Below are 13,426 nucleotides of genomic sequence, written 5' to 3'. Positions count from 1 at the left end.
TGTGTATTAAGTGCCATAACACCCCTTTAACCGTTCAGATAAATACACATTCAGACAAAACCAAAATGGGAAAATATGTCTTTCTACCGCAAACTACCAAACTGCAAAGCCATTCCGAACATAGCAATTTTAATATAATTTCTGAAAATTGTCACAAAGCTTGCATTTTACCACATTATACAACCCACATTTCGCAACATAGCAACAAAATATGAACGTCAGGGTTATACTGAACACTTTGATGTGCAATTTACCAAATGGTGTGGCATACAGCGGCACCCAAATTAAAATAGTGCATATGAATTTTCAAGTCGGAGACTCTGGCTGTTGCAATATAAGCTTCCGGTATGCGCATTATGTGCCATTAGACCCCTTTAACAGTAGGGAGACCATAGAAAATTATATATTTTCAGAAAGTAAACATTCTAAAAAAAATGTGTAAATAATTTTTTTACAGCAAACTACCAAACTGTAAAGCTGTGCTGAACATATAGGTTTCAATTACATTTCTGAAACTTGCCACAAAGCTTGCCATTTACCCCATTATATGACCCCACATTTTGCAATTTAGCAACAAAAAAACATCCTAAATATGAAGGCAACTGAACAGTTTCATGGCCAATATGTATAGCTTTACCAAACACTTTGGTGCACAGAGGCATCCAAATGGATGGAAAAACAAGTAACAAAGCACAGTGCAGAATGCACACTTTTTTCCCTCTTCGTGCAATCAGCAGTGAGAATCACAGTCTGATTATTTTGTGTTCGTCAAATCAGTTTTACGGACAGAAGCGATCGAATAACAGATTTGCAGAACTGAAAATGCAATAAAATGGCAAGAAATGCACCAAAAATGTAATATAATCACAACATACAAAAGGTATTGCACAGGGCGGTAAGTGAATAGCCTATTTTCAATAAATCATTTTTTTTCAGGCAAAGGACAGACTATAATGTAAAAAATAAAAAAAACAAAATCAGAAAATTGTGTGTGCTTATGTGTGTGTATAATTGGCAAACTGCATTTTATGGGCTTGTTTGCGTGTATACTAGTTTATGTTGTGCTGTGAATGTGTGAAAGTCCCCCAAAATATTTGTGTATGTGTGTAGTGTCACTTACATGTGCAAGCAGGCAGGCAGAAGACGCAGGAATGTCACTGGTGCTTGAGAAGTGCGCTATCCTTGATGATCTGGGGGGGGGGGCGATCCTGGGGGCGCGGAAAGTGTAGGCCGCAGCAGCCACATATTTTTCATGTGTCTGCTGCTCCTTAGGAAGCGATCACTGGTGCTGCAGATCGTAGAATCTCTGTTCTGTGGCACTTAAGTACTTTTATCCACAGATTCTACAATCTGTGGCACTAAAGGGTTACCGCGCTTTCAACTATCAATAAAATAGAACGGAGGGTGGTGTTTGGGGAAAAGGGCACTTTGTTGCATTAATAAAGGCATTTAAATGCAATATATGCTTTTTCTGCACTCAGCAGCATTTAAAATGCCCGTGTGTAAGAGCCCTAAGGAAAGATCAGTTATTCGTAAAGCCCCAGGTCCCAAGCATTATGGATAACAGTTCCCATACCTGTTGTGTGTACAGAACAGGTATTTAAAAAACATTTTTAAGTAGGGATAAAGAAATTGTCCAGCAACTACAAAGTATCACAGAAAAAAAAAAAATCAGTCCTGAATGGAAGTGAAAAGTTCTTACAAGCACTTATGTATCTTTTATTTAAAATCTTGGACATCTTTCATTTGTACATTTTGCCAGTGTTAAATTTAACTATAAAATGCTGATTCATAATTGCAGTAAATTTATAGTAGTGTGTTTGCAAATAAATATTCCAGTGCCAATGACCACACCCATGAAAGAATTTCTGCATGTACACAGTTGCTGGGCATGCAGGCAATAGCACTAAAAACCACATTAAACACTGGAAAAAACATTTAGGGCTTAAGTGGCTGGTTAGTTTCCATACAGGTCAAGGGAATGGTGCTACAGTTTTAATTATGGACAAACGGTTATGTTTAATAAATAAAAAATTAAGTAAATATAATGGGGAAGTAAGTTTAGGTTTTATCTCAGGTGGTAGCTTTGGCATTTTATTTAATGCGCAACATCACACAGCATTGCATATCTGTAAGTGTGTACCTGTGATTGCATTAGGCAATCAATGCTGAAGACTGAAAAAATGCTTTATTTCTGTATTTACAAATGGTCTGCGTCATGTGATAGCACACCAAGGAAACAAAAGAATCAATAAATATGTATAACTGTATGATAGATCACATAAGTCTGCACACAGGCAAACACTTTAGGGATTACTATCTAATAAGATATGGGTTTACTGTCCTCATCCTCTTCTAGAACATAGACAAATGCAATGAAATGATCAGTGAACAGCAATAATTCAGGGGTCCAGAGAAAATGAAGAGTAAAATCTGAGAAAATATAAAATCAGGGAAATGTATTATGCATTAAATATTGGTGGGACCTCAAAAAAATGGTGTAAAATGAGGGGAAAATCAAGTGTATGTAAAACGGAGGTTTCACAATATAAAAGGTATTGCTGTTCTTTTATTTGTAAATGTGTAAGGAATTAATAGTTTGCTGACTGGATGATATTTGTAAAAAAAAAAAAAAAAAAAACTATCTACAGAACCACTGAGCAGGCTAAGTGCTACAAACTTATGTTGAAAAATGCAGCAAGATAAACTTAAAAAAGAAAATGTATAAAAATTGGGGGCAAATATTCATGTGGGTACAAAACAATGATTTAAGGACTATTGTCTTTCTTCCCAATATAAAACTAAAAAAACTAATATCAAACAAGGCATTTTTCTGCCGGTGAAGAAACACATCAGTCAGTGCATAAATAGTGAATTGTGGATCAAAGCCAACACTTTTGCATTTACAGGAGGATATCAAAATCCGGATAAGAGCAGATTGCGGTTTTCTGCAGCGGCTGAACAAATTCCTTGTGCAATATTAGCATTAGATCCTGTTCCATTTTCCCCAGCTAGGTTTAAAATTGCTTAATTGCTAAATCAGTGACCCAAGCAATTAAAAAACAGTTGAAATGCTATTGAGAAGGAGGAGTAGGACAGTAGAATACACAAGGAACTGAAGCTGAGGTGTAAGGTCTTTTGTCTTGTTTATTCAGCTCTCAGCTAATCATCCAACAATCAACAACATTTTAATATATTATCTGCAGGGGCAGATTAACGTCTAGGGGCCCATGGGTTTTCAACTGAATTTTTTTATTTTATTTATTTAAAAAATGTAATGATGCCTTTTATAACATAAGCAGAAAACTAGTGCTTATCAAGTTTCATCCCTATAGCCTATTGGCACACTGTTGTCAGTCTGTGTATTTTTGCAGGCTGAGAGAAGCAGATCTGCTCAGGGCCCCTGCTCCAGTGATTTGAATGCAATCAGCCTGTGTGTGGTCACCCCAAATAAATCAATGGAGGCTCTCCAGGCTAATCTCAGCTTCAGCTCCACTGTGTGTGTGCACACGAAGGCTGATCCGATTCAAATCAATGGAGTAGGAGCACGGAGCAAAGCTGCTTCTCTCAGCCTGCAAAAATATGCAAGGAACAACCAAGTCCTTCAGCCTTTGTGCCCACAGCCTTAGTTAACTGGGTTTTCCTACACATCTACTGACATTAAAAAGGACAGAGCTTCAAGATAAAGACAGTGATTGACGAACAGTGGCTTATGAGCAGCATGTTGCTCACTTTGCCCTTTAAAGCAGGTGCTTATTTTTTCATTTCTGGCTTGTCTGCAAGCTTTATTTGCATAAAACACAGGAATGGTGCCAACCAGACCCTCCTTTAGACTGTCAGCCCACATAGGGGCTAACAAATAGCCAAATACAATCCTTATTTGTCACCCCACCCGAAACTTTTTTCATGTTTGTGTCGCCAAACTACAAGCTTTTGGCTATAAACCTTTAGTATGCCTCAGAAAATACATATAATATTAAAAGCAAAAACATCCTACCCTATTTTCATTTTGCCAATTGATACAATAAGGATTCTTACCTTGGGCATGAATTGCAAGCAGCAAGACTCCAAAACATGCAATGAAAAGTCGTTTTCTCATTTTGGGAATTTGTCAAACAACCGGCCGGTACCAAAAAAACTTTGGGGCAATGGTTTTCTTGAAGAAGTATGCTCGCCTTCTGGAATAAAAAGATATGGCATATGAAAATTGAGGAAATTCTGCAAATAAGATATATTTTAAGTGTAACTGATATTGGTAAAAATAAACTTGCTATTTCTAAAATTAATACAGTAAATGTCTATAAAGTTACACTATTCTTCATGCTGTTCAATACAAAAAAAGTTATAATTAACCTCAATGGACTCTGGGAACAGTTTTATACACCTGAATGGTTAATGTAGACAAAGAGGCTTGTATTAAAATGAAAGGAACACTAGTTTTGGCTTACTTTGGCCTCTTGTTTCGGTGAGCTTGACCTCCATGACCCTGTCAGCCTGGCGCTATTTACAAATGGAGAAATTGGTATTTGTTCAAGGATGTGCCTCAATTACTGTTGGTGGCTACATCCACCATAAATAACTCAATCTGTCTGTTCATCAAAACCCAGGAACTTTTTATTTTAATTGGGGCTCTGGAGACATTTAACACAGAGGGAAATTAGTGGCACAGCAACTAGATGCCCGTCATTTCCAATTTCACTGTTCTGGGCATGCAGCCTCTGACCTGTGGCCTACTTTTCACACATCTGTGACTTTTCACTAATTAGGAAACAAAAGGAGTTCATCCCACAAGGGAAGAGAGACAGGACAGCTACAGGGGGGGGATCCATTCTCAAAATGCAACAGAGACTAAAAGACAATCATGTGCTACAGTACAGGGCAGTATACATATGCTCAGATGTCACTGAAAATAAAGCTACATTGAATCTACATGCTTTACGGCACATAGTATATTGTAAGCTCCTGTGAGTAGGGCCCGCAAATACTTCATGCTCTGTAAACCCTTATTTGTTACATTTCCGTAAGATCCTTGTTCATTATAAATTAATGTAAAGCACAGCATAATTTGCTGGCACTATATAAATAAATGATGATGAAGACGATGATATGTCAAAATAAATTGCACATAAACTGAGCTGGGAAATGGAGCAGTTTCACTCCCCTGCCTGCCAACGCTCCTTGTGCCCTCAGCCTAAAGTGGCCAAACACAGCAGATTTTTAATGGATAAAATGGTGTACTTATTGTTACACTGATGGGGTGCAAACTATCATACAATTTACAATCCTTCCAACAGCATTGTCCAAACAGCCAATCTAACAGATTTAAGAGTTTTCAGTGTGAAATTATGAAATCAGTTAGTGGATTGGACAATCGTTGTTAAAGGAACAGTAACACCAAAAAAATTAAAGAGTTTTTATGGAATGACAATTTAATGTGCTGTTGCCCTGCACTGGTAAAACTAGTGTGTGTTTGTGCTGGAATACAACTATACTTTATATAAACAAGATGTAGTGTAGCCATGGGAGCAGCCATTTAAGCACAGGATACACAGTAGATAAAATATAATATTGGAAGAATCACATTGTATACTACAGAGACTTTTCTCCTTGTCTTTTCTCCTTTTTCAGCTTTGAATGGCTGCCCCCAAGGCTACAGAGTAGCTTGTTTATATAAACTACAGTAGTCTTTCTGAAGCAAATAAACCAGTTTGTACCAGTGCAGCACAACAGTACATTATGGTTTCATTACTTTAAGACTCATTTTTTGGTGTTACTGTTCCTTTAAACAATCACTGCGTGTGGCAAAGGAACAGTAACACCAAAAAATGAGTGTTTTAAAACAATGAAAATATCATGTAATGTTGCCCTGCACTGGTGAAACTGATCTGTTTGCTTCAGAAACACTACTATAGTTCATATAAACAAGCTGCTGTGTAGCAATGGAGGAAATTGAAAAAAGGCTATATGGCACAGGTTAAATAATGGATAATAGATAACATTATGTTCTACAGAGCTTATCTGTTAAGTAACCTGAGCCATTTCTCCTTTGAATGGCTGCCCCCATTGCTACACAATGTTTCTCAAGCAAACATAGCAGTTTTATCAATGCAGGGCAACACTGCATTATATTTTTATTACTTTTAACACTTTCATTTTTTGATGTTACTGTTCCTTTAAGTTAAATATGAAAGTAAATGAAGGAACAGATAGACATCAATTAATATATGTTAGATCTTGCAGCCAACGCGACAAAGTTACAATCGGTTAGCCGATAAGATAGTTTGTAGGGTGGTGACAAAATGTTCCTGTGTATGACCAGCTTTACCCTACCTCTGCAGCTGATTTAGCTGCAACAGAAAAGTTTAACCTTTGATGGGTACTCTGTGTTTACATCCCTTGAAGGGTGGCAGCTGCCTTCCTATTCAGACAGCATAACAACAGTTTGCATAATCAACTGCCTGGCCTGTGAAAGAATAGTCAAGAACATCATCCAATCATTTCAAGTGCCTGGCAGAACAAATTTTGAATCCTTAAAATGATGTGACTTTTCATCACACAAACAAGATTCGGGGAGATTTAGTATCTTTAGTGTTTTTTTAACTAATAAATAAGATCCAATAGTGGATTCTAGTTTGGTCATACTTTTTTATTTAAATAGTCAACAAAATTCAGATTTTGATTAATAATGCCATATATTCTTTTTAACCCTTACTATATTGCATATGCAAATTAGGATCCACTTAGGTGTTGCCAAATCTTTTGTGAAGAATGTGTCAGAATCCGTATCAGTGGATCCGGCCCATCCCTACTCTAGTGTGTATTTTGGCTTAATTTACTTAGGGTGGATCTCCCAGATCTTAAAATAGACAGTGAAATTAAACATAAATGCATAATTAGTTCATAATTAGGTCTAAATCATATCTAGGGATGACTGCTTGACTTAACCTGGACTGAATCATAGAAAACATCAAGGGAATACGCCAATACTGCTCAGAGAATATTTGTGCATCAACACATGCAAAAGTTATGTATATGCTCCATGTAGATGCCTTAAAAAGCTTTCCTATCCTTGACCCTCACACACAGATAGAATTAGGTACGGTCACACCTGAAGATTCGGGGAGATTGTGTCGCCCGGCGATTGCCTCTTCTTTGGGGCGACAAATCACCCCAAACTGCTTATCCCTGTCCACCACCTGCTAGAATGAGAAATCGCCTACGGCATGGCACTCGCGGCGCTTTGTTTTACAAAGTCGGCCAAAGTTTCCTCGTGAGGCAACTTCAGGCGACTTTGGAAAACGGAGCGCTGCGAGACTAAATCTCCCCGAATCTCCAGGTGTGACCTTACCCTAAGGAGAAAAACATGAAAGTACTTTGGCAAGATATACAGCTACTGATCATGCTTTGCTAACTGAAGGAATACTAACTTAGCTGCATAAAAGCCATCTAAAAAAAAGCCTCCTAAACCGTAAGGGGATTTATTATAGCTTGTTGCTGCAAAAAGTCATAATTCGAAAAACCGCCATCTGAAACCTGCCTTGATTCTATCTGCGCTGGAATTAGCCTGAAAATACAAAAAATCCTGGCTTTGAGCGATTCGGGGAAAAAACTCTGATTCGTTTTTGCATGTTTGGCCCTGATGCCATTAAATTGTGCTTTTTTAAATAATAAATAAGGTCCAATTGTGGATTCTAGTTTGGTCAGACTTTTTTAATTAAATAGTCAAATTTCAGATTTTGAAAAATAAGGCCCCCCCTTATTGTACCTGTTCAAATATTATATAGTTTCCCAATATTATATCACTCCTGCATCTGCACTTGTTATATAATACAATTATAATCCGGTTTTAGCTACAGCCTGCTGTGGAGCAGGAGAGTTAAAACCCTGCATATAATACAGGTATGGGACCTGTTATCCAGAATGCTTGGGACCTGGGGTCTTCCGGATAATGGATCTTTCCGTAATTTGGGTCTTCATGCCTTAAGTCTACTAGCAATTCATTTAAACATTAAATAAACCCAATAGGCTGGTTTTGCTTCCAATAAGGATTAATAATATCTTAGTTGGGATCAAGTACAAGCTACTGTTTTATTATTACAGAAAAAAAGGAAATCTTTTTTTAAAAATTTGGATTATTTGGATAAAATGGAGTCTATGGGAGACAGCCATTCCGTAATTCGGAGCTTTCTGGATATCGGGTTTCCAGATAAGGGATCCTATACCTGTATGTGGCATGTATGACTTCTCAACTTTCAGGTTTTATTTTAGGTGAATTAATTGTTTCTCCTGACTAAAAAAAAAATCGAGACACCTGATTCATATATGAAATGTGGAAGACAGCTTCAAAAATATAAGTCTATACATCATGGTAAAATGAAGAGAGCTTTAATATCCATAAATTTAATACAATCCCCAATGCAGAGTACTAAAGCACATATAAACTTTACTTTCCAGCGTCTGCATTTCTTGAATTAAACTCCTGGCTTTATGCCAGCACAATAAAGAAGCAGGGACCCTCCTCTTCCTTGAGCTCCTGCCCCTAAAGGCTGCCTCAGGCGCCCTGTCTGACATGCTTTTCAAGGCGCGCTAGACTACAGGCCAGACATCGTGGCTCCACTTCTATTGTGTGCAGGGGGCTGCCTCTCTCCTTATCCAAGGACTGGATTAGCATAAGAATACCATCCACCCTTAAAGCCAGCAAATTCAAGCAACAATCCCTCCCTCTATACTCAATACATCGCAGGTTTCTTTCCTCTCTTCGGTATAATTCATCCACAAATCATTTCATCCCGTTAGGAGCCATTGAGATATTATAACACTTAGCAGGCGACAAAAGACCATTGTATAATGCAAGCCTATTATTTTAAGCCTGCACTGGGGATTCCACATTTAAGGCACTGCAGACACGAGATTAGTAAACGAGATGGGATATGCCTTCCTTGCCAGCATGATATATATATGGTTGTCTTGCTTACAGAGAGTCCAAAATCTGTAAAAGCTTGCCATCTTTTAAACATGAACATAACAAAAGATAAGCTACTCATTAACAAACTATGATTTCCTGAATTCAATTAAAGAAACACTTATTAATTCTATCAGTACCAGAAAAGCAAACTGCCTGGAATCTGTGGAATCCAAGGGCAGCTACTTTTTTCTCCAGTGCCCTTAATATCTGCAGCTTGAAATAAGAAACACAAACATAGCTATCACTTATTTAAAGCAGAACTATAACGAAAATGACAATTTAATATTAGCTTCAGCATACAGAAATAAGAAACTTTCTAAATACAATGAAAATTCTGTAACATTTCTGAAATAAATAAGTTTATCTTAACTATCCCTCTCTCAGCATCTGTCTCTACTCATTCTCTGTTCATGCAGCAGTCGGGTGTCAGATGAATGATCCAATATATCTTTTTGAAGGCTCCTTTTGCCTAGAAGATGTTTTAGAGCTCATTCTATTAAAATGACCACATATCCTGTCTCACTGCATGCAGAATTTGTGCCAAAAGCAGTTATTTTGTTAGATTTTGTTTGTACTGGAATCAGTTATTTAAGTAAGCTACAATTCATAAGATAGAAAAGGGAGCCCCCCTATAACATATATTGGATCTGTCAATGAATATCTGACACCCAACTGCTGTATGAAGACAGAATGAAGAGAAACAGGTGCTGAGAGAGGGATAGTGATTATAAACTTGATTATTTCAGAAACAATGCAGAATTTTTAATTGATTGTATTTAGAACGTTTTATATTTCAGTATGCTGAAGCTTATACTGAATTCATTTTCACGAAAGTTCCCCTTTAAGGCATTCAGATAGTCTGGGCAGTAGATTCCTTTGCTTACACATGAATGGCATAGACATAATCATACAAGAGATTAAATGTGAAGCTAAGGGAGAGCAATGATGTCTATCATTTGGACCTATTTATGTTAAAATTACCATACCATACTGTCTATAAAAAAACAGTTACAGGTGTTGTTCACCTTCCTAACACTTTTTTCAATTCATTGTTTTAAGATTGTTCCCCAGAACTTTTTTCAATTACTTTCTATTATTTATTTTTTACTGTTTTTCCAAAATCGAATTTTAAAGTTTAATGTTGGTGTCTCTGGTGTTTGAGTCTGGCAGCTCAGTAATTCAGGTGCAGACTCTGAACTGTTACAATTTTGCAACATTTAGTTGATACATTTCTCAGCAGCATCTCTGGAGTATTAGCAACTATTGTATCAATTCTAACAGCTGCCTGTAATGAAACCCAGAGATTCTGCTCAGCAGGGACAAAGATAAGAAATGTATCACATAAATGTATCCATTTAGAACAGTTCACAGGGACGCCGACCCCCCCCTCCCAGAGCAGCTTGAGAAGGTGAAAAATTACACTTTACACTTAAATATTAGAAAAACGGTCACACATAGTAAATGGAAAGTCATTGGAAAAAGTTGTTATTTCTGGTGATCTATCTAACAACTAGTTGTTTGAAGGTGAACAACCCCTTTAAAAGTGGTCATACATAGGAAAATAACATTGATTATTCAATTCATTCAGGCTGAGGGTCAGAACAATCGTAAAGCTAAGGGCACACCAGGCATAGGGTCCACTTCTTTCCACCTGCATTTTGTAAGCAGTTGGACAGAAGTCAATCCTCTAATTTCTGATCCTGTGTGCGTGTAGCTCCAATGGCATGGTATCAGCCTTAGTGCAGCTACAAAATGAGCAGTTATTAGCGTGAAAAAGGCAAACGCAAGTATTTTCTCATCGATATCTGCTGTGTGTAGCTGCACCCAGGCCAACATTGTGCACGAGTGGAGCAACCCAAAGAAGCAAATCAGCTTCTCTGCCAGAATTGTGCCTTTAGCCTTATACCAGGAAGTGAAAAATGGAGTGTGGCTCTTTGTTCTAACATAGCAAATGATACAATATATTTACACTATAATCACATTTTCTCTTAAGACTATTTGCAATATTTAATTAATAAATTTCGCCAGAACATCCTCTTTGGTATCTAGGAGTTATTTTTACAACTTAAAGAAGTGTGTAAGTGTGTAAGTGTGTGTACAAGCCATGCTGCCACAGAATGACACATGGGCAAATATGGAGGGGTATAAAGCTGGGGTCATAAAGGATACCAAACTTTTTGTGTGCTTAAAAGATCAGTGACTGCTATGCTTTATTGATATTACAAATCTAAGTTGAAGAAGGCACCCAGTCATTTAATCTATATGCAAATTTAGACAGTGAGCAGCTTACCTGCTCATGTATGGGCTCACACAGAATGCCTCTCCAATAGCTATATACTTGAAAAGCCAGATATATATTAGGCAGGATTGAAAACCCCACCATTGGCATGTTTATGTAGCACTCCGCACAGGTACCCATTATGATTCAGTGAATGATTTGTACCAGAATGTAGGGTGGCCAAACCAGACAAATCTAAATTTGTACAGTTACCTTTACTATATATTATTTTGTACAGTTACCTTAATTATATATTACAGATGTAGGTTTGAAAACCTATAAAGAGCCAAAAAAAGGGGTTGCTCAACTTTAAATTAACTTTTAGCTCTCTTTTAGTAGAGAGAGTAGGGATGCACCAAATCCAGGATTCTGCCTTCTTCAGCAGGATTTGGCCGAACCAAACCCTTATTTGCATATGCAAATTAGGGGTGGGGAGGGAAATCGCGTGACTTTTTGTCACAAAACAAGGAAGTAAAAACAGTTTTCCCTTCCCTAATTTCATATGCAATTAGGATTCGGTATTTGGCTGAATCTTTCGCAAAGGATTCGGGGGTTCGACCGAACCCAAAATAGTGAATTCAGTGCATCCCTAGTAGAGAGTGACATTATCATACAATTTGCAATTCAGTTTTATTTTTTTATTTGTGGTTTTTGAGTTATTTAGCTTTTTATTCAGCAGCTCTCCAGGTTGCAATTTCAGAAATCTGGTTGCTAGAGTACCCTAGCAACCACACACTGATACTAAGAAGAGTCTGGCACATGAATAGGAGAGGGTCTAAATAGAAAGGTGAATAATAAAATGTAGTAATAATAAATTTTTAGCCTTACAGAACATTTGCTGATTAGATGGGGTCAGTGACCCCCATGTGAAAGCTAGAAAGAGTCAGAAGGAGAAGAAGGCAAATCATTTAAAAACTATAAAAAAAGAAAAAAAATTAAGGCAAATCGAAAGGTTGTTTAAAATCAGCAACTTTAGAACAGTGGCACACGGGGAGATTAGTCGCCCAGGGCCAATTCTTTTCTACTGCAACCGACTAATCTCCCCAAATGCTTCCCGCCTGCAGGATGGCATATGCATTGCCCAAAGTTTCCTCATGAGGCAACTTCGGAAAACAAAGATACAAATGCCATCCCGCCAGGGATTCACATTCTTGCACACACCAATTCTTGAACACACCATGATACATGCTCTAAATATGTGCTATTAAATTAAATGCTGAACTGCTCTTCACTTGGTAGGTGTCAAAAAGAAAACCTGATCTTTCAACAAGTTGGCAAAACCATGGTGTTGTGTTTACATTTCAACAGAATATCCCCATACTTTATTCTCGTGCCCATCATGCTTCAAACCACCTTTGTTGTTTTAAATTAAGTTTGGTTTTGTGAAGAAAACATTAAAAGTAGGACAAAAAAAACATGAGCAGGGATGTATTAAGTTGTATTGAATCTAACTGTCACATAAGAGCTGCTTAAGGGCAATGTCACAGTGTTTTGTAATATGTATGTATATGTAATATGTCCAAACCAGTTGAACTGTGTAATGTGGAAGGAACCATTTACACAACATGGTGGTTCATCAATTGTTATATATACACATTATATATATATATATATATATATATATATATATATATATATATATATATATATATATATATATATATATATATATATATATATTGTTACTGCTACTTTTTATTACTCGTCTTTCTATCCAGGCCCCCTGCTATTCTTATTCCAGTCTCTCATTTAAATCAATGTATGGTTGCTATGGTAATTTCGAGAGCTGCTGAATAAAAAGCTAAATAGCTCAAAAGCCACAAATAATAAACAATTAAAATCAATTACAAACTTGCTCAGAATATCAGTCTACATCATACTAAAAGTAGATTTAAAGGTAAACAACCTCTGTGCTACTGTTGACAATATATCTCCAGAAAATGGCAGCATGTATATTACATTACGAACGGTAATTTTTAATTTTGGGAAATGTGAACAGTCATTTGCCGGCGAGTAAGCCAAAACACAGCTAGTAACAATTTACTGAGGGGGATTCTAAAGGCAGAGACACAATGGTAGATTCGGGGAGATTAGCTTTTCTTTGGGGGGCGACAAATCTCCCCGAACTGCCTTCCCTGTGGCTAGAATGAAAATCACTGACGGGATGGCACTCCGAGCACTTC

At 37.2% G+C, this 13,426-nt stretch overlaps 1 protein-coding gene across 4 annotated transcripts in view; it reads right to left on the bottom strand.

Moving 5' to 3' along the window:
* Positions 1 to 13,426, bottom strand: part of bmpr1a.S (bone morphogenetic protein receptor type 1A S homeolog) — a 60,666-nt gene that overhangs the window by 19,148 nt on the left and 28,092 nt on the right. For all 4 annotated transcript variants that reach the window (XM_041570413.1, NM_001087740.1, XM_041570411.1 and 1 more), the window contains 1 exon segment: positions 4,039 to 4,178. Coding sequence is in view for 3 of the 4 variants with exons in the window: in XM_041570412.1 (XP_041426346.1) it covers positions 4,039 to 4,178 (140 nt within the window). In the remaining variant the exon portion in view is untranslated.

This window comes from Xenopus laevis, chromosome 7S, assembly GCF_017654675.1.
Source record: "Xenopus laevis strain J_2021 chromosome 7S, Xenopus_laevis_v10.1, whole genome shotgun sequence".
NCBI lineage: Eukaryota > Metazoa > Chordata > Amphibia > Anura > Pipidae > Xenopus > Xenopus laevis.
This window is presented reverse-complemented; position numbering and strand designations above follow the sequence as displayed.